The sequence below is a fragment of the Octodon degus genome, unplaced genomic scaffold (assembly GCF_000260255.1).
Source record: "Octodon degus isolate 3935 unplaced genomic scaffold, OctDeg1.0 scaffold00016, whole genome shotgun sequence".
NCBI lineage: Eukaryota > Metazoa > Chordata > Mammalia > Rodentia > Octodontidae > Octodon > Octodon degus.
In genome coordinates, this window is record NW_004524592.1 from 878964 (window position 1) to 897557 (window position 18594).

The 18594-nt window shown below is 39.7% G+C and overlaps 1 protein-coding gene across 8 annotated transcripts in view; it reads left to right on the forward strand.

Moving 5' to 3' along the window:
• Positions 1-18594, forward strand: part of Fn1 (fibronectin 1) — a 70399-nt gene that overhangs the window by 24314 nt on the left and 27491 nt on the right. For 6 of the 8 annotated variants that reach the window (XM_004626585.3, XM_004626586.3, XM_004626591.3 and 3 more), the window contains exons 16-25: positions 468-596; positions 682-771; positions 1432-1626; positions 2855-3127; positions 3933-4199; positions 8936-9030; positions 10528-10696; positions 11291-11377; positions 14698-14889; positions 18083-18265. In XM_004626585.3, coding sequence (XP_004626642.1) covers positions 468-596; positions 682-771; positions 1432-1626; positions 2855-3127; positions 3933-4199; positions 8936-9030; positions 10528-10696; positions 11291-11377; positions 14698-14889; positions 18083-18265 — 1680 coding nt within the window. Of the gene's footprint in view, positions 1-467; positions 597-681; positions 772-1431; positions 1627-2854; positions 3128-3932; positions 4200-8935; positions 9031-10527; positions 10697-11290; positions 11378-14697; positions 14890-16259; positions 16533-18082; positions 18266-18594 lie in introns of all 8 variants that reach the window. The other 2 variants (XM_004626584.3, XM_012513691.2) reach the window with 1 other exon arrangement.

Sequence of the window (18594 nt, forward strand, 5' to 3'; positions counted from 1 at the left end):
TACTTCTCAGATTCTCATGCTTCATTTCAAATGGACATAGCAGGGCATACCCAGCACTTAGGAGGCTGAGGCAGGAGGACTGCCACAAGTTCAAAACCAGTCTGAACTTCATGTGAGACCCTGTCTTAAAGAAAAAAAAGGTTTACTGGCCAAAGCCATGTGATCAACATCCCAATCAAGAAAAGAATATCCCTCTTATCCCCACCCTCATCCCTCTGCCTACCACTAGTACCCTAACTTCAAACCCCAGAGAGCTATTTTTTAAATTTGGAGGTAGATTATAAAAGTTACGCATCTTCAGAGAAAACAACTTGAAAAATAAAAAAGAAATAGCCCATACTACGTTGATAATTATTGCTTTACTCCACTAGTACATTTCCTTTTAGTCTCTCTTCTCCCTCTGGGTATGTAGTTCTTCTCAAATGTTACAGAGGCAGCGATTGTAACCTTTCCTTTTTATTTCAAAGATCTTCCAAGCACAGCCACTTCTGTGAACATCCCTGACCTGCTTCCTGGCCGCAAGTATATTGTCAACGTCTATCAGATATCTGAGGAAGGGAAGCAGAGCTTGATCCTGTCCACTTCACAGACAACGGGTAGGTGTGCTCTCCAGGGTGGCGGGGAATCTTTAAACTGTAGGCCTGGACTAACGTTGTTTACCTCACTTCCTTTCTTTTCCAGCTCCTGATGCCCCACCCAATCCTACCGTGGACCAAGTGGACGACACCTCCATTGTGGTTCGATGGAGCAGACCCCAGGCACCCATCACAGGTCAGCTTCGCCTCGATGTTGGCTGCTGTGTTGATTTATCTGCCAACTCACAGAGGGTTGGGGGAGGGGGCAGATTCTGACTAGGGACTCAATATATTACTTAAAGTCTCCCACATAATTACTAGAGATTCATGTGTGTTTTTGGAAACACACACACACACACACACACACACACACACCTTGTATGTAACATACACATGTAACCAATAAAGACAGCAAGCAACAAGCCTTTTCCTGTGGTTGCAGAGGTAAAATAATTCTGGATAGTTCTCAACACTGAAGTTGCTAAAAGATGCAAACAGTGCTAGACAACTGTGCTCAGGCTGGTTTGTTAATTGCCACCATCATCCACAACTCAGGAGAAGCTAGCTTAGCATGAATATTTTCACCTAAAGGGTATTCTAACTGACAATTTCTAAGGATCTCAAGTTTTTATTACCACCTTTATTATTAAAAACACTTGCATGGCTGTTCTTATTTTGTCTTTGTGCTGAATAGTCATTATTATAAGAAGTCTTAGCATAGAAAGAGGCCAAAAAAGTCTTGCTAATTCTTAACTAATCAAGTGAGATGCTAAGGGCTATTGGAAAGGGACAATTTTGTGAATTTTTCAGGCAGTGTTTCATCAAACAATGAAATATTTTTCTCACGAATCTGCAGGATACAGAATAGTGTATTCACCATCAGTAGAAGGCAGCAGCACAGAACTCAACCTGCCCGAAACTGCCAACTCCGTCACTCTCAGTGACTTGCAGCCTGGCATTCAGTATAACATCACTATCTATGCTGTGGAAGAAAACCAGGAAAGCACTCCCGTGTTCATCCAGCAAGAGACGACTGGAGTTCCACGTTCAGGTAGCGTGAAGACACTTCTCTGTTGTCTTATCCCTTAAGCTGGACCAAATGACATCTTAAGCATCCTATGGGAGAACAAAGCCTGTGGACTGGGTTTAGCCTCCTGAGAGGACTGGGGATTGCAGACCAAAATCAATTGTCCCCAAGAGAGAGCATTATTATGGCTCTGTCCCCAGTTCCTACATTCAAGCAATTTATATACTCCATTTGCCCTAAACTTAATGGTGTTCAGCTGAAATATCCATGTTATAAACTATTGGCCTTTGGTTAAAAAATTTAACACCATCAGGCCTTCTTATTTTTCCCTAGAACATTAAGAGTCATTTCATCTGTTGTTCTTATATATGATAAAATGATTCAGTAAAACAAAGCCACCATTTTTTTGTGTAGTTACCTTAAAGGTGTCTTTTTAAAAAATGTATGTTTATTTTAAATTTCCATCCCAAACTGATACTTCTAATGCTGGAAACTAATATGGTTACCTATGAATTTTACAAAAGCTTTGATGTAGGGCCAGCGAGATAGCTCAGTGGACTAAAGTGCCTGCTTAGGCAAGCGCAGGGACCGCAGTTCAATCCCTAGCACCACGTGCCACACCAGCCCCACCCCCTGGCGGGTTGAGCCAATCACAAAGTCCAGGCGTGGTGGCGCACACTTGAAATCCCAGTGCTGGGGATGCTGAAAACAGGAGGATCACTATGAGTCCAAGCTGCATAGTGAGACCCTGTAACAAACAAGTGCATTAAAAAAGAAAAAAAAAAAGCTTTAACGTAAGTGGTGTGATTCAACCACAAAAATGTGTGCAAGAAAACATCTAGTTTAGAAATAAAACTTACCATTGCTTTAGAATGAGTGACTCTATGGAGTGCCAGGAAACATTTTTTTTTTTAATAATCTTTAGTAGGAGGGATGGCCTGAGAGCTCAGTGGACTAAAGTGCCTGCTTAAGCAGAGCACAGTGGCCGGGGTTCAATTCCTGGCCTGCCGTGCTGGCCCCGCCCCCTGGGGCACACTGAGATGGTGATTAAGACTGGGCATGGTGGCACACATCTGTAATCCCAGCACTTGGGAGGCTGGAACAGGAGGATCACTACAAGTCAATCTATGTAGTGTAGTGAGACCCTGTAGACCCTGTAGACTCTGTCCTAAGTACAGAAAAGGGAAACAAAATTATAATCTTGAGTAGGAATTGTGATTGATCAACTGTCGCTTTGTTTCTTGTCTTTTAGATAAAGTTGCCCCTCCTAGGGACCTGCAGTTCGTGGAAGTGACAGACGTGAAGGTCACCATCATGTGGACTCCTCCTGAGAGTGCTGTGACCGGCTACCGTGTAGAGGTGCTCCCTGTGAACCTGCCTGGAGAGCATGGCCAGAGGCTGCCCGTGGGCAGGAACACCTTTGCGGAAGTGACCGGCCTGTCCCCTGGGGTCACCTATTACTTCAAAGTCTTCGCTGTGAACCACGGGAGGGAAAGCAGGCCTCTGACTGCACAACAGACGACCAGTACGTCCTATCCTGCCACCACCACCCCAAACCCTCCCTGCTCCACACTCAGGTTAAACTGGCGTGAAGTGCCACGTGCCGTTCACTCCTGCTACCTTTTTTGACTCCAAAGGCCAAGCTCTCAATTATTATGCCTGACTGTATCTTAAAGATTTCTTCTGTCTGAAAATTGCTTTAAAAGTCTGTGAGGAAACTGCTAGCCATCATATTCAATTAGACCATTCTTCCTGATAGTACAGACTCGCCAGTGTCCTTCCCTGAAGTTGAGGTTCCTGAGTATGTGTTCTAGTGAGTGTATTTCTTGTCTAATCTGAGCCATGTGAAAATCTTTCATTTTTCCCTGAAAGGACTATTCGTTCAGTAAATATATAGAATGTTGCTTTTGATCTATATGGAATTTTCTTCTTGCCTTCATGTTTTGGGGCTTCTATCCCCCTTAACCGTTTTTACTCAAAACAACAAACTGTGGGGTTCACAGGTATTTGTTTTACCTTTTTAAAAGATACCATCATTATGATGTAAGTATAATTTCTGGGGGTGAGGAGAAAATCTTTTTGGAAAATTAAGACTTTCCAAAGCAGGACAGTCCAGTGAAGAAGGTCAGCAATTCCTCATGACTGACATACCGCTTTGGCAAAGTTTTGTGTAGCATGCTTTTAAAGGCTCAGTTTTTCCAGGGTTTGGATTTTTATTTTAATTTCAACTTTGAGAAGAGGAAACTTAAGCTAGTTAATCTAGCTTTAGGATTTCAATACAATTGCTATTGACCTAAATATTTCTTAAAATATGTTATTTTATCTTCTAGAACTGGATGCTCCTACTAACCTCCAGTTTACCAATGAAACTGACACAACTGTTCTGGTCATTTGGACTCCACCTCGGGCCCAGATTACAGGCTACCGGCTGACCTTGGGCCTGACCCGAGGTGGACAGCCCAAGCAGTACAATGTGGGGCCCGCTGCCTCCAAGTACCCACTGCGGAACCTGCAGCCTGGATCGGAGTACACTGTGTCCCTCGTGGCTATGAAAGGCAACCAGCAGAGCCCCAAAGCCACTGGAGTCTTCACTACTCGTAAGCTGAAACTTAAATGTCTTTCGTAAATGGTAGGATAGGTTCTAACTATATTTATGTTCTCTATTTTGTTTTTTTACAAATTAACTTTAAAAACTCAGCACATAATTTAAAGCAACACTACTGAAAGAACTCACCATGTGAGGAATGGTTGCTGGCCTATAAATTATTTGACCTTGATCTGCAGTAGCCTAGAAGCCTGTGCCAGAATGTAAATCAGAAAGCATGGTGTCTAGCCTATTTGCTTTTTTGAAGCAATGTTTTCTTGATGAGGGCTGGGGGTGTGGTTCAGTGCTTGCCTAGTGTGGGTGAGACCCTGGGTTTGATTTTTTGGCACTGAAAAAAAAAAAAAAAACGATTATTGGTAATGGAAGAAGTTTGTCAATTTGCATACATTGCCAGCCTCCTTTATTTTTTCCCCTGGGACAGCACTTTAAGGACCAAGGGTGAAAGTCTCCTGTTATGGGAAAAATTGAGTTCTATCATATAAAATAAATTTGCCAAATATTAGCTGAGACAAGAGACCAGCCCTTGTGTCCTGTGCCATTACTTTGGGCATTGCATGATTGCTGCACGCAAATGCAGAAAGCTACAGATTAGATACCAATAGTAGATTGCAAAGCTAAGCACCATGACTTTTAAAAGAGTTGGCTGCAGAAAATTAAAATACTTCTACAGAACAGACTCTCCTCTCCCTCTTTTGCTTTTTTCTTTCTTTTCTTTCTTTTTAAAACTCTTAAAATTCCAGAGAAGAAAAATACTAACGTAATTTTTGGTCATGTCTATTTTTTTGCTCAACATTTTAAGGGAACAGGTCTTAAATCTTCTACATATCTACATCACAATAAAGGCCTTCTACTCACAAGATGATTTCTATTAAGAACATTCCATTTACATTACAAAGAATTATGAGACTTCTTATTTTTACTGAACATTACATTATTTTTCAACTTGACATTCTGAATTATGGAAGCACCTAACATAAGCACTTTTTTGGCATATATTACAACCCTGTACTAGTTTGTAAGTTTCCAACCACTTTCAACAAATCTTCTTTGACTAATTTGAAAATCTAGATATTCAAAAGCATTCAAAAAGTCAAGACAAGCTCCGTTTTTAAATAAATATGAAATTTATTTCCCAAAGAAAGTTCTTTCAAGCTTTTTTCCATACGAATCCATGACTTACCAAAGGCTTACTTGCTTGTATATTTGGTGTATGAGGTTCGGCCAGTGAAACGCTTTTCCTTAAGTAACTGTTAATCATAAGCAAGTGAAATCTGCTTTTAATTTGCAAGGAAGTTTGTCTTAAAATTCTTCTATTTTATATTACATGGTTTCTGAGAGAGTCTAAAATCTAGTCTTATGAAATTAATGTCTTTGCATTTCTTGTAAACAGTCTATTTTGCACAGACGCTCTTCATTGGATTAAAGATTTCAATGCATGTTACTTTCTCTTGCAACAGTGAATTCAAAGGGCCAGCCAAATAGTTCAACTGATTAAAGTGCCTGCAAGGAAGCACAGGGGCTGGGGATTTGATCCCCCGGCCTGCTGTTCAGGCCCCACCCCTGGGGCGCACTGAGAAGGCAATTGAGACTGAGCGTGGTGGCACGTGCCTGTAATCCCAGCTCTTGGGACGCTGTAAACAGGTGGATCACTACAAGTTCAATATAGTAGTGAGACCCTGAACACCCTGTAGACCCTTCCCTAAAATACAGAAAAGAAACGAAAAAGAAAAAAAGGAGAGAATTCAGTAGAGTGGGAACAGGGTACCTGAAATTGAACTCAGGACCTGGCTCTTGCCAGAGATGTTTTATACTGAAATATAAAAGCTATAGAGTTGTCCTTTTTAGTCTTTAGCGTAAGGCATATTTTATGTAGTTTTTGTGGAATAGAGTGCCTATAAAAGAAAAATAAGTAAATGAGAAAATAGGTAAGTATAGGGTATTTCCAACATTTTGGGGCACTTTGGTATACATAATGTATATGTCATTAGATATTTATATGTACTTATAATAAATAAAATTTATAAGTACTTATATGAAATATTATACTTGATTTAAAGTATAATACTAAAAGTAATTTTATTAAAGTTTAGTTAACATAGTTCAAAAACATTTGTTGAATAGATGACTTATTGAGGAACGCATAATAACGAAAACAGCTCCACCAAGCTGAGATGTAAATAAACCAACTGAAACTAGGAGTTCTGCAACTTCCTGTGAAACTATAGTACTCCCCAAGGTTCTAAACATCAGCAGGGCTTGCATGTTTTTAAAATTACTTGTAAGTTTCCGCAGTGGTTTTTTTTTTTTTGTTTTTTTTTTGTTTTTTTTTTTTTTTTTTTTTTTTTTTTTTTTTTATTAAACTGAATCCTGGGAATAATGTTTCTCAGTTTTACAACTTGTGCTAAATTCTTAGTAGCAAAGGTGAGAAAAGTACTGAGAAGAGCCTACTCCTTTATTAAAAGGCCTATTTTATTTCTTTCCCAGCTAGGCTGTTCTTCACCTAGCAAGACCTGCCAGAACCCATAACTCAGACTTACAGTCACATTCTTTATTTGACATTGGCTGGTGGGTTTGTGGCTTGGTCATTTTCCTGGGATGGCCTTCCCAGACAGAGAGTATCGTCTTAGCTGGCTGACTCAAGCAGTAGAAAAGACCCCGTCTCCAAGCCCAGGACATTTCGGGAGAAGTGATTTGTGAAAACGTTGTGGCTCTCACAAATGCCCATTGAAAGAAATTGACTGTTCACTGAATTGTTTCTTGTGGGCCACTAAAAATGATCACCCAGGGCTGTCCTGGGCATTCGACAAAATCAGCAGCAGCAGAGTGGTATATTATGATTCCAGAGACAATGAAAGTCACCATGGTTGACTGCCTATAGTTTCCCAAGTGCCATCAAAATAATATTAAAACAACTCACTAAACCAGTATTACCTCAGTTCATTCATTAAAGTGATCTCTGTAGGGCTGAGGATTTTGCTCAGTGGCACCATGCGTGCCTGGCAAGCATGAAGTCCTGAGTTCAATTCCCAGTACCCCTCCTCCAAATAAATAAATAAAATGAAGTGGTCACTACAAAGTGGCCAACTTTTTCCCATGCAGTACTTTAAAAATAAAAGTAAGAAATGAGATATTCAAATCCAGAGTGAGAATAGGAAAAATTGCAATGTTGGGTCTAAATTCCCTGGTGGCCTGGAAGAAAAAATTGACTGGAACTGAACAGAGACTGGAGTCTGAAGATGTTTCAATCTCTGTGTATCTCTGAAGGATAACTCTCGACTCACTAGTCATTCATAATTTAGTATAAATGTGTTCAGTGTCCCCTGCCCCAGTGGGAACAGTTGGGTTTAGATATACAAAGGAAGGAACTGTGACGGCATTAGCCAGGGCTATGAAACCCTTGAATTTATTTCACTCAACACAAATGTTTTGGTTTCTGAGGCCTCATCTTTCTAAATTTATAGTATGATTTGCAAGGCTGTTGGGTCTGTGTCTGAACTCTGTGTGTACTGGAACTTCTTTTTTTCTTTTAAATAATATTTTCATTAAGAGAAATAACAGTGATGTTAGGACACCAGATTCAAAAGAAACTTGTGTTGTGATTCCAAATTCTAATGGGTAGAATATTAAATTTCTGCAGTATTATTCTGAATGAATGATCAAATAGGAATAGATCTTTAGAATTTAAAATGCACTGGTGGCTACAAATTTCTTTCAACTTTGAAGAGGCATTTCTTACTGTAACCAAAAAGTACTGGTCATAATCATGGAATAGTTCAGCATAGAGATATTTTTAGATCACATTTATAATTTCACCATTGTCCTTAGTGATTAAAAAACAAAAAAATCATCACTTTTGTGGTAACCCTTTGCATTTTCTCTTTCTTTCTTTCTTTCTTTCTTTCTTTCTTTCTTTCTTTCTTTCTTTCTTTCTTTCTTTTTTTTTTTTTTCCCAGTGTATTCAGTACAGGGCCTACAGGGTCTCATTACACAGATCGGACTAGTAGTAATCCTCCTGCTTTTAGCCTCCCAAGCACTGGAATTATAGGTGCACTCCACCACACCCAGTGTTAGTTGCCATCTCAGCCTGCCTCGGGGGACAGGGCTGGCCCTGCACACCAGGATTGAACTCCGGTCCCTGCGCTTTGCGAAGCAGGCCCTTTAGCCTGCTGAGCTATTTGGCCAGCCCCCTCCAGTTGCATTTTCTTTTTCTTTTTTTTTTTTTTTGGCGGAACCGGGAATTGAACTCAGGCCCTTGTGCTTGCCAGGGAAGTGCTTATTCCGCTGAGCCATCTCCCCGGCCCTCCAGGTGCATTTTCATAAAAAATTTTATGCTGATGATATAGTCGCCCCAAAACTCAAATCCCAACAATGATGAAAGGAGACAAACTATAAAATTCATGGAGTTAAAAGGTTTTTTCTGTGAGGTCAGTAGTCCTTTGTTTTACTTAAGTATAACTTACAGACCAGAATTGGGGTTCTCTGTCAGTATTTCAAAAACACAAACTCCCATCCCTATGCTAGACCTCTGGGTTGAATACTTATATTTTCACCAGGTCTTAGATAATTTGTGCGGCACCTCAACATTGAGGAGTTCTGACGTCTCTACCTTCTCACCCAGTGAAGAAACACAGGTTACATTGTCCACCTGAGTGATTAAATGAGGTTCTCAGTTAACATACTGGTTTGCTGCAATCAGGTGTGGTGATTACATTCATTGGTTCATTTCAGTGCAGCCTGGGAGCTCCATTCCCCCTTACAACACAGAGGTGACCGAGACCACAATAGTGATCACCTGGACCCCTGCTCCAAGAATCGGTTTTAAGGTAAATTGCAGATTTTTCTGATGTCATCTGATGAAAATCTGAAGCACCCTCTTATTTTTGCATGTGGTAGAAATAAGATATCTGGGGGCAGGAGGCTGGGTTGGGTTGCTTTTTGCACACTCTGCGGCAGGCTTACTTGGGGCGATCCTCTCTCCCAGGAGGCTAAGTGCGCCAGTGTCAGGCTTTGCTTCCAGGTGCAAGTTAGTGGATGCACTGCACTTGTGCCTTATTTACCCTTCTGAGTTGCTAGAGGATAGGCCAAGGCTGTGAAGAAAAGATCAGCTTAGCATGGAGCTGTTATTTGTTCACGTTACTTCACTTTCTCTTTTCCCCCCAGGGAATCACTTCTAAAAAATTATAGAAAAGCACCATTTGATGTGTTGTTCTAAGTGGGTGCCAAGGGGTTCCCAAGAGCCATTTGAGGGAGACCAATTAAATTCAGAGTCACTTAAAAAATCACATTTTTATCCAGTCAGTTTCATCTCAACTTATTCAAAGCCCTGAAGGGAAATCTCTTAATAGAAGTTGAGATTGAGCTATTCCTCATAGATATCTAGATTTACATTCTTTAAAGTAATGATATTAAGGAAGTGATAAATGCAAATGGATAGGTTTAAAAGAACTCCTTTCCTTAGTATGTAGAGTATGAAGAGAAAATTACTTATTGTGACTGCAAACCAAGACATGATCTCCATGATTTCAAAAGAAGTAGACCAAAGACCACTTCCTTTTAAGTAGGCAACTGCTCAAAATGAAGATTATGCTACTCTAAATATAGAGAACACTTTTTGAGGATTGCTAGTATTGGGTTTCTCTAAACGGTATCAAACCTCACTTTCAGAAGCCATATAATACATAAGGATTTCTGGAGATAGTTGAATACTCTGATATACAATGTTACATAGGGGTTTTTGAAATAGAATTTTAGAAGATTTAAAACTAAGGGTACTTTCACTGTGATCCTTATTTTGTAGCTTATTATCCTGCAATTGAAGCTGTGAACACATTCATAAATGTACTGTTGGTTTTTTTTTTTTTTTTCAATGCAAGGTGTTAATGGGGTGGTATTTTTAAATGGCAACTAAGAAAGTGAATTGAATGGGAATAACTCATTAAAGAGATAGCATATGGAATTGCTTCTAACACAAAGAAAATAGAAATCAACTGCTATGTGATCCAAAGTCCTTGTGTACTTCTTTGTTCTAAGAGGTTTTTTTTTTAATTGAGCAAAACAGTATATAATGACATTTCTCTGAAATCCTCCATTGAAAACCAACTAATGCTGTTCTGAAGAAATATCTTGGCCACTCTGGCTCCCCATTACTAGAAATTTCCAGTGAATGTGTAAAGCAGGGTAAAGTTAGTCATTCTTTAGCAAAAGTACACTCTGCATTTCCTAGGAATTCACATTACAGGAAATGTAAGTACAACCTGTCAGCAGTAATTCAGCTTTGGAAATATTTGTCCTGGGTGTTCATTTTGCTTTCCTCCTTCCAGCTGGGTGTACGACCAAGCCAGGGAGGTGAGGCTCCACGAGAAGTGACTTCAGACTCAGGAAGCATTGTTGTGTCTGGCTTGACTCCAGGTGTAGAGTACGTTTACACCATCCAAGTCCTGAGAGACGGGAAAGAGAGGGATGCACCAATCGTGAACAGAGTGGTGACGCGTAAGAGGCGTTCCTGTATCTTTCTTAATTTTATTTTAGTTTGTAAAACCGTTTTACTTTCTGAAAAGTATAATATCAATGTCACTGTTTGCTTATGAGAAGGATATGGGTCAGAAATTCCTCTCCTACCAATTAGCGATGTCAAAATTCACAGTAGCAAGTTTAACTCATGTAATATATACTATTGCCAGTGACGGCAAACCGTTTAAAGCTTTCAGTGGTAACAAATAGCCCATTGCAGTCCGCATGTCATAGGTTCACCACCACTGTACTATACCATCAGAAGTGTTCCTTCCACTAAGAATATGAACTGGCCAAGTGGAAGTGATTTCAGTATTACAAAGTCATGAATCCTAAAAAAAAAAAAAAAAAAAAAAAGACTCCATGAGATAATTATTGTCTACAATGCTAGTGTAGTATAATTTCTTTATTTGTACTGATTCAGGGAAGAAGGGATACAGAGATGGAAGAGGGAGAAAGGAAAGGTTGAAGGAGAAAGAGAAGGAAAGAAGGGGGGAGAAAAAAGAAAAGAAAAAAAGACATTCCTCAAGCTGAGCTGTTTACATTGTAATTACCAATTATCTTTCCATGTAGCATTGTCTCCACCCACGAACTTGCACCTGGAGGCAAACCCTGACACTGGTGTGCTTACAGTCTCCTGGGAGAGGAGCACCAGCCCAGGTAAGTCTGGGACAGGTGGGGAGCAGGGATGCACAACACCTTCCCAAGATGGATATTTCAGAAACTGTTCCTTTCAGCGAGGGAGGGGTCCCAAAGATAGGGTTCAAGTGACAACTGTCCATGAAAAATGCAGAAGCACGTAAAAGTACATCATAGAGTAACGGGTGGCATGTTCTAAGGCATGTTTCCTAAAGTCACAGGAAAGAAAACAATTCTACACTAGGCTTGGGAAATGGCAGATGTTTATACAGCTGAAGGAATTCACAAGGCTGGGGAAAAGGATTTGGGAAGATGCCCTTTGTTTAGTGCATTAATAATTGCCATATATAAGGGGCAATGACAAGGACAAAGTCTGTACAGGTTCAATACAGATAAAATCTGTAAAAAAAACCAAAAAGTGTTTTAGTCTACATTCGCCAAATGCATGCAGGAAACCAAGGCTGTCTGAATGGCATCCCAGAAATGTAAGGGAGATAAATGGCAGAAACGGCCTTCGTTTTATTTATTTATTTATTTACTTTTTATTTTTATTTTTTGGTCTTTTTGAGATAGGGCCTTGCTATGCCCTATGTTCAGGCTGGCCTTGAGCTCACTTTATAGCCCAGGCTGGCCTTGAGCTTGCAGTGATCCTCCTGCTTCAGCCTCCTGAGTTTCTGGGATTACAGGTGTTCACTGCCACGCCTGGCTGCCTGAGCTGTACAGGTCGAATAGACCAATGAGATTCCGAAAAACTGACCTGCCGATGGACCATATTCTCTGCTTTGTGTTGTTTGCCGTGCTGGGATGGAAGCCAGGGCCTCCCGCACGCCAGGTTCTTTGGGCTGCATCCCTAATGCCACACATTGTAACAATTATGGAATTGGGATCTAACCTTTTACACTCCTTCTCACACCCTGTACCTCTTATTGGGAATTTTACTGTTACTTTTTTGGGGTTTTTTCACTGATACTCAATACTGAGAAGTTTGATTCACAACTTTCATGACTATTTTTAAATGCTTAAAGATATTTAAATATTTAGAAGCTGTTGTCTAAACTCATTCAAACAGATTGATTGAAAATATATAAAATCCTAAAGCAGATAAAATCTAGTTATGGCAATATTTAAATAGCATGATGTATAATGGCAATGACAGAAAATTTTGATATTTTTGGTTATCTAAACCAAACCACATCAAAGTGTCTTTAAATGAAAGGTGTTAACTTGTATGTAACTATATTATTTCACATTGGAGAAATTGCTGTTGAGGTGTCCCCGCATTTATTACGGAGGAAATTCTAAATTAAACCAAATAGAGGGCCTGGGGAGATGGCTCGACCGTCTAAGCATCTGCCTGGGAAGCACAAGCCGGGTTTGATCCCTGGTTCCACGTGTCATGCTGGTCCTAGAATCCCAGGCAGGTCCTGAAATCCCAGTTACACTGTGCCAACCCTGAAACTGGGTATGGTAGCGCATGCCTATAATCCCAGCACTGCGGAGGCTAAGACAGGAGGATCACTACAAGTCCAAGCTGTGTAGTGAGACCCTGTACCAATAAAAGAAAGAGAAAGAAAGAAAGAAAACTTTAAAGAAATTTTAACTCATGTTGAGTTCATATTTGCTTGCTTTACTTGTAAATTTGAGACATACATTTAATAATTTAAATATTTTTAATTTTACCATTAAAGCTTTTGTAAAACTTTTTGTCTTCTAATATTCTTACTTTTGCAGATGGGGCAGTAATCTTTTTAATCTGATTAGTCAGTGTAGAGTCATAGGAAACCCACTCAACATACACTTTTTAGTTTTTTCCTGAAGTAGAAGGATTTCAGGGAAGTTCTTAATATTTGTAGAAACATAATTAAGCCTAAAGGATGCCATTTCCGGCAGAGTTACTCTGACTTTTTGGAACTGGCAAGTTTCTTGCTTGCTGGCAACTGAATCATCCATATCCAGTCTTAAGAGCCTGGCCCGCCCTTCAAGTGACCACTGACAACTGCATGACCTAAATAGTTGTCTGCAGTTCAGTTGGATATCTTGTGTAAACCACTTCAGTGTTCACTTCATTCCTAATGGCAAAATATACCATCATTTCCATGTTTGTCCTGTAGTAAGTTTAGTATCATTATACTTTCTTAATTTTACTTTTAACCTGGCCTATAGATCTCCAGTCTTTAAATATTTGAATGTGTCTGGCCTCTTCAACCTCTCTATTGTTCATGATTCTTGAAGGCTTAAAAATGAATATTCTTAGGGCCGGCCACATAGCTCAGCAGATTAAAGTGCCTGCCTAGGCAAATGCAGGGACTAGGATTTGATCTCCAGGTATGCCTGCCGCCTGAGTCACTGAGATGGCAACTGAGACCGGGCATGGTGGTGCGCATCTGTAATCCAAGCACTTGGGGGGCTGTAAACAGGATAGCTATGAGTTCAATCTGTGTAGTGAGACCCTGTATTAAAAAAAATACATCAAAAATAATATTCTTTTCCTAGAATAAGTATCACTGGTTTTGTTTCTCTTACTGAGAATCCCATAGGTTTAGTTCTTCATTAGGAGAGCCTTCTTTGAGAGATGTGCTTTAGGTTGAGCACAATTCCACATGAAGCAAGTAAAATAGGATAAATTGGATGTTTCTCAGCTCTTTACACACCATCCATTAAGGAAAAGTAAGGTAGAGTAGTAGGAGGGTAGAATTTGGAGACATGAAGACCTTTGGTAATCACTTCCCCTTTTTCTTTTGGTTTTCTTTTTTTTAATCTTTTTTAGTCATAGCTTTTTTTTTTATAATTAGCTCATAATGTTTGTACCTGCCTATTGAAAACCGAGAAAATCTGATACAAAATTACAGTAAGTAATGATCAAGGTAACATTTCCATCTCTGAGAACATTTTCCCTTCTACATGATGGGAAGCTTCAGACTCCTTTTTCTGAAATAGATCATGCATTATTATAGACTGCAGTCACTGTACTTATGGTGTTATAAAGCAGTAGATAGAATTTCTCTATGGAACCGTATGTTGTTGGCATCATCTTACCTCTTGATATCCCCTTTCTCTTCCTAGTGTCTAGTGTACGCTACTCTTCTATGATACTGACTTTATTAGCTGTCATAAATGAGTGAGAATCACGATATTTGCCTTTCTTAGTTGGCTTGTTTCATTTAGTGTGATAGTCCAGATTTTCTTGACACTCAATACCTTAGTCTCCAAGGAATGTTGCAAGCCCCAAATGACAGTGGGCCATTTCCCATCCTCCTCTGAGGGTTCCTTGTTGGAGTCTAGCTTAATACACTCAGGAGTATAAATGCTGTGCACAGTAACATCTCTTTTGTTCCCTCCAGATATTACTGGTTATAGAATTACCACCACTCCTACAAGTGGGCAGCAAGGATATTCTTTGGAAGAGGTGGTTCATGCTGATCAGAGTTCCTGCACTTTTGAAAACTTGAGTCCTGGCATGGAATACAATGTCAGTGTTTATACTGTCAAAGATGACAAGGAAAGTGTCCCTATCTCTGATACCATCATCCCAGGTAACAGAAAAATAAGTGGTTATTCTCAGAATAGTCGTTTCGGCAAGAGTAGGGATTAGCGTCTTAATCCGCAAATAGTTGAGCATGTCAAATACAAAATACGGCTGGGACTTAATTTAGTTCCAACCTCCCATGTTCATTATCCATGACCATGAAGTCAAAGCGACTGTCCGGACAAAGGCTTGCTGTTAACACTGCTTCACTGTCTGCTTCACTGGGATTCTATTCGTTGCGATGGGTATGTGATGGAGTGGCAACCATGGCATTAACACTGTACTGTTTGCTCACGTGGAAGTATTACTAAAACAACGTTGTGTATCTGTACTCAGTGCTGACAGGCTAAAAGTAATGTGGTAAATGCATCCCATTGGTACATTGTGCCTTACTGTACAGTCCATCTCAGTTTCCAGCAGCTAGCCATTCAATGTTTGCCTCCATATGTGAGCAGTGAAATAGCTCTCGGTTGACAACATTCAGTTCCTTTATTTTGTAGCTTAATTAAAAAAAAAAAAATTGGGATAAAGAAAAAAAGAAGCAAAGGCTTACACCTTCACAACTTTCTTTCTGGGGATTGAACCCAGGGCTTTGTGCATGTGAGGCAAGAACTCTACCACTGAGCCACCTCCCCAGCTCTGGAACATTGTTTCTTATGAATTAACCAAAAGGCAGATTAATGTATGAGCAGATTCTTTGTCCAAAGTTGGATTATGACAGACTGAAAGCATTGGACAGTCTGTGTCTCCTCTGTGCTATTGGGTATATATTTCCTAAGGCTAATTAAATAACCGTGATTATGAATTTAAAGTATTGGCAGTGGCCTCAGAATCAGGCCTGTCTGTCCTTGCCTTGAATGGCACATTTCCTATCATCTATTCATAATGCATCGTGGCCACGATGTCTTTAGTGTTGCATGGGGGGGGGGAACAATACATCAGCCCCCTTTTTTTTTTTAATCTTTCTTTATGCAAACTTTTATTTTTACACTAAAATGGTTTTGAGAGTTTAGTGAAACATGGATGATGCCAACTACAGATACTATGTGTAGTTTCTTAAAATGTTTTTGACATCCTAGGCAGGCCTATGATTTTTAGGGGTCTAAGAAGTTCAATCTATACCGTTTAGGTACATTTTCGAATTGCACAAAGAAGTCCCTAAAGAATATTATAACCCATTTTATTCTCCCAGGGAAGCAAAGTATTCATCATACTTAGGAAGCCTTTGCAGAAATTTTGAAACTGATTGCATATTACCATCATTGCTTTACCATTCCACCAATTGTATGACTGGTAACCTGATATACACTGCTTTATTTTTTCCTTTCTTCTGCTTCCATTTTCCTTTTGCTCCCTTTCTGCTTTGTAACTCAATAGAGGTGCCCCAGCTCACTGACCTAAGTTTTGTTGATATAACCGATTCAAGCATCGGCCTGAGGTGGACCCCGCTAAACTCTTCCACCATTATTGGGTACCGCATCACAGTAGTTGCAGCAGGAGAAGGGATCCCTATATTTGAAGATTTTGTGGACTCCTCAGTAGGATACTACACAGTGACAGGGCTGGAGCCGGGCATTGACTATGACATCAGCGTTATCACTCTCATTAATGGCGGAGAGAGTGCCCCTACTACACTGACACAGCAAACGGGTGAATTTTGAAAACTTCTGTGTTTGAGACATAGACGGTGTTGCATGCTGCCACCAGCTACTCTGGTTAAATATGGACATTTCAAGGGGAAAGCCGACAGTGGCCACCTAGATGAAGACAGGGAGTGGGATGGTGCTCAAGGTATTAGAAATCAAATGCATATACTAAATTAGCTGGATGAAGACAAATGCAAGTAGTCTTAAGTGTACTTCACTTAACTACAGAAAATATATATAAAGCTAGAGAAATCTGCATATCTGGCCTATTCAATACAAAGTACCAGAGTTGTATTGAATTTGCAAACCTAGAGCTGTTTTCTTTTTAAACTTTTGTGATAAACACCAGTTAATATCTAAACTTCTAATGTGATAAACACAGTAATATCTAGAGTGGTACTTCCAAAATGTACCACTATGCTCTTGCTTCTTATGTTTAGATAAATTCTACCATGTTCCGTCTTTGGAGCTCTCTAAAAGCCCACCAAAATTAGGATGCAGTGGAAGGGTCTATTTTGAAGTGGAAGAAAATTAAACTTTGCAGGCATCTACTTAAAAAAATTTAATTTTACTATGACAAAATAAAGAAACTCCTCTTTCACCAGAGTCTGGGGACCAGCATGCAACACTTTAAAAGGTTCTCTGTCCTGCATGGTAAGAATCATGCTGAGAACCAATTTGCATGAGCCTTCTCACTTGTAAGTAGAATTCACGGAATGAACTGTAGCTCTACACTAGCTTGTAGCCATCTCACATCAGGGGGGAAGTGCAGGACCCTTGTGTCTTTCTGTCTGTGTGCATGTGTTTCTCTGGAAAGTACCGCAGTGTTTCCTTTTTGCTGTGTGGCAATTTAAGCCTCTTTAGCCCGGGATAAAATATACTTCAGTGATATTAACCATGTATGGAAATCAACCTATTTCAAAGTAGATTAATTTTTTTTTGCACACGTGGGCCTGATTTATTTTATATAAGAGTATATTCTCTCATTGCATCCATTTACCAACAAAAGACTCAGATTTATTCTGTTTTTATAGCTGAATAATACTTCATTGTGTAGAAACATCACATCTTTTTTTTATCCATTCTTCAGTTGATGGGCATCTGGGTTGTTTCCAGGATTTAGCTATGACAAATTGCACTACTATAAACAATGGTACACATATATCACTGTGGTATGAGGTTTTCACTCCTTCTGGAAAAATACCCAGGAGGGGAATAGCTGGCTTGAATGGGATCTCCAATCCTAGCTTTTTAAGGAATCTCCACACTGATTTCCATACTGGTTGTACTGGTCTGCACTCCCACCAACAGTGCAGAAGGGTTAGATTAAAATTATTATTTAACATACACTGATGATGGCAGAAAGGTGAAAGGGGCCTAACAGTAGAATTATTTTTAACAATGGTACACTGTGATTTAGATTAGGCTTAAATGATTTGCATGATTATGACTGTCTGTTTTATGCATGAAATATTGTTTTTACCTTTCCGACTATTTTATTTGCTCTAGCTTTGAAATTATATTAATTTTGCCTTCTTTCTTGTTTGAAACCAGCCGTCCCTCCTCCCACTGACCTGCGGTTCACCAACGTTGGCCCAGACACCATGCGTGTCACTTGGGCCCCCCCTTCGTCCATTGAGCTGACCAACTTCCTGTTGCGCTACTCTCCTGTGAAAAATGAGGAGGATGTTGCAGAATTGTCCATTTCGCCTTCAGACAATGCAGTGGTCTTAACAAGTAAGCGCTCAAACATATCTATTTAATAAATGACAACCTGGGGCATCGACTTCTCACATAGGAGCAATAAAAGCCACAGAACTACAAACTAAACTCCTTATTTAATGTGCAGCTCTATAAATCTTGAAAGATGTATTATTATTGCTGTCTTGCTATACCTTTGATATCTACAACTTCCTAAAATGCATTGTGGAAAACCTTAGCAGTTTAGTTCAAAGACTTCAAGCACATTCTGCTTCCAAAGAAGCTCTTAAATATAAGTGGATAGCAAGAGAAATTACATGACTAAATCAAAATGTTTAGAGAAAAAAAGTGAAGATTGAAATTAG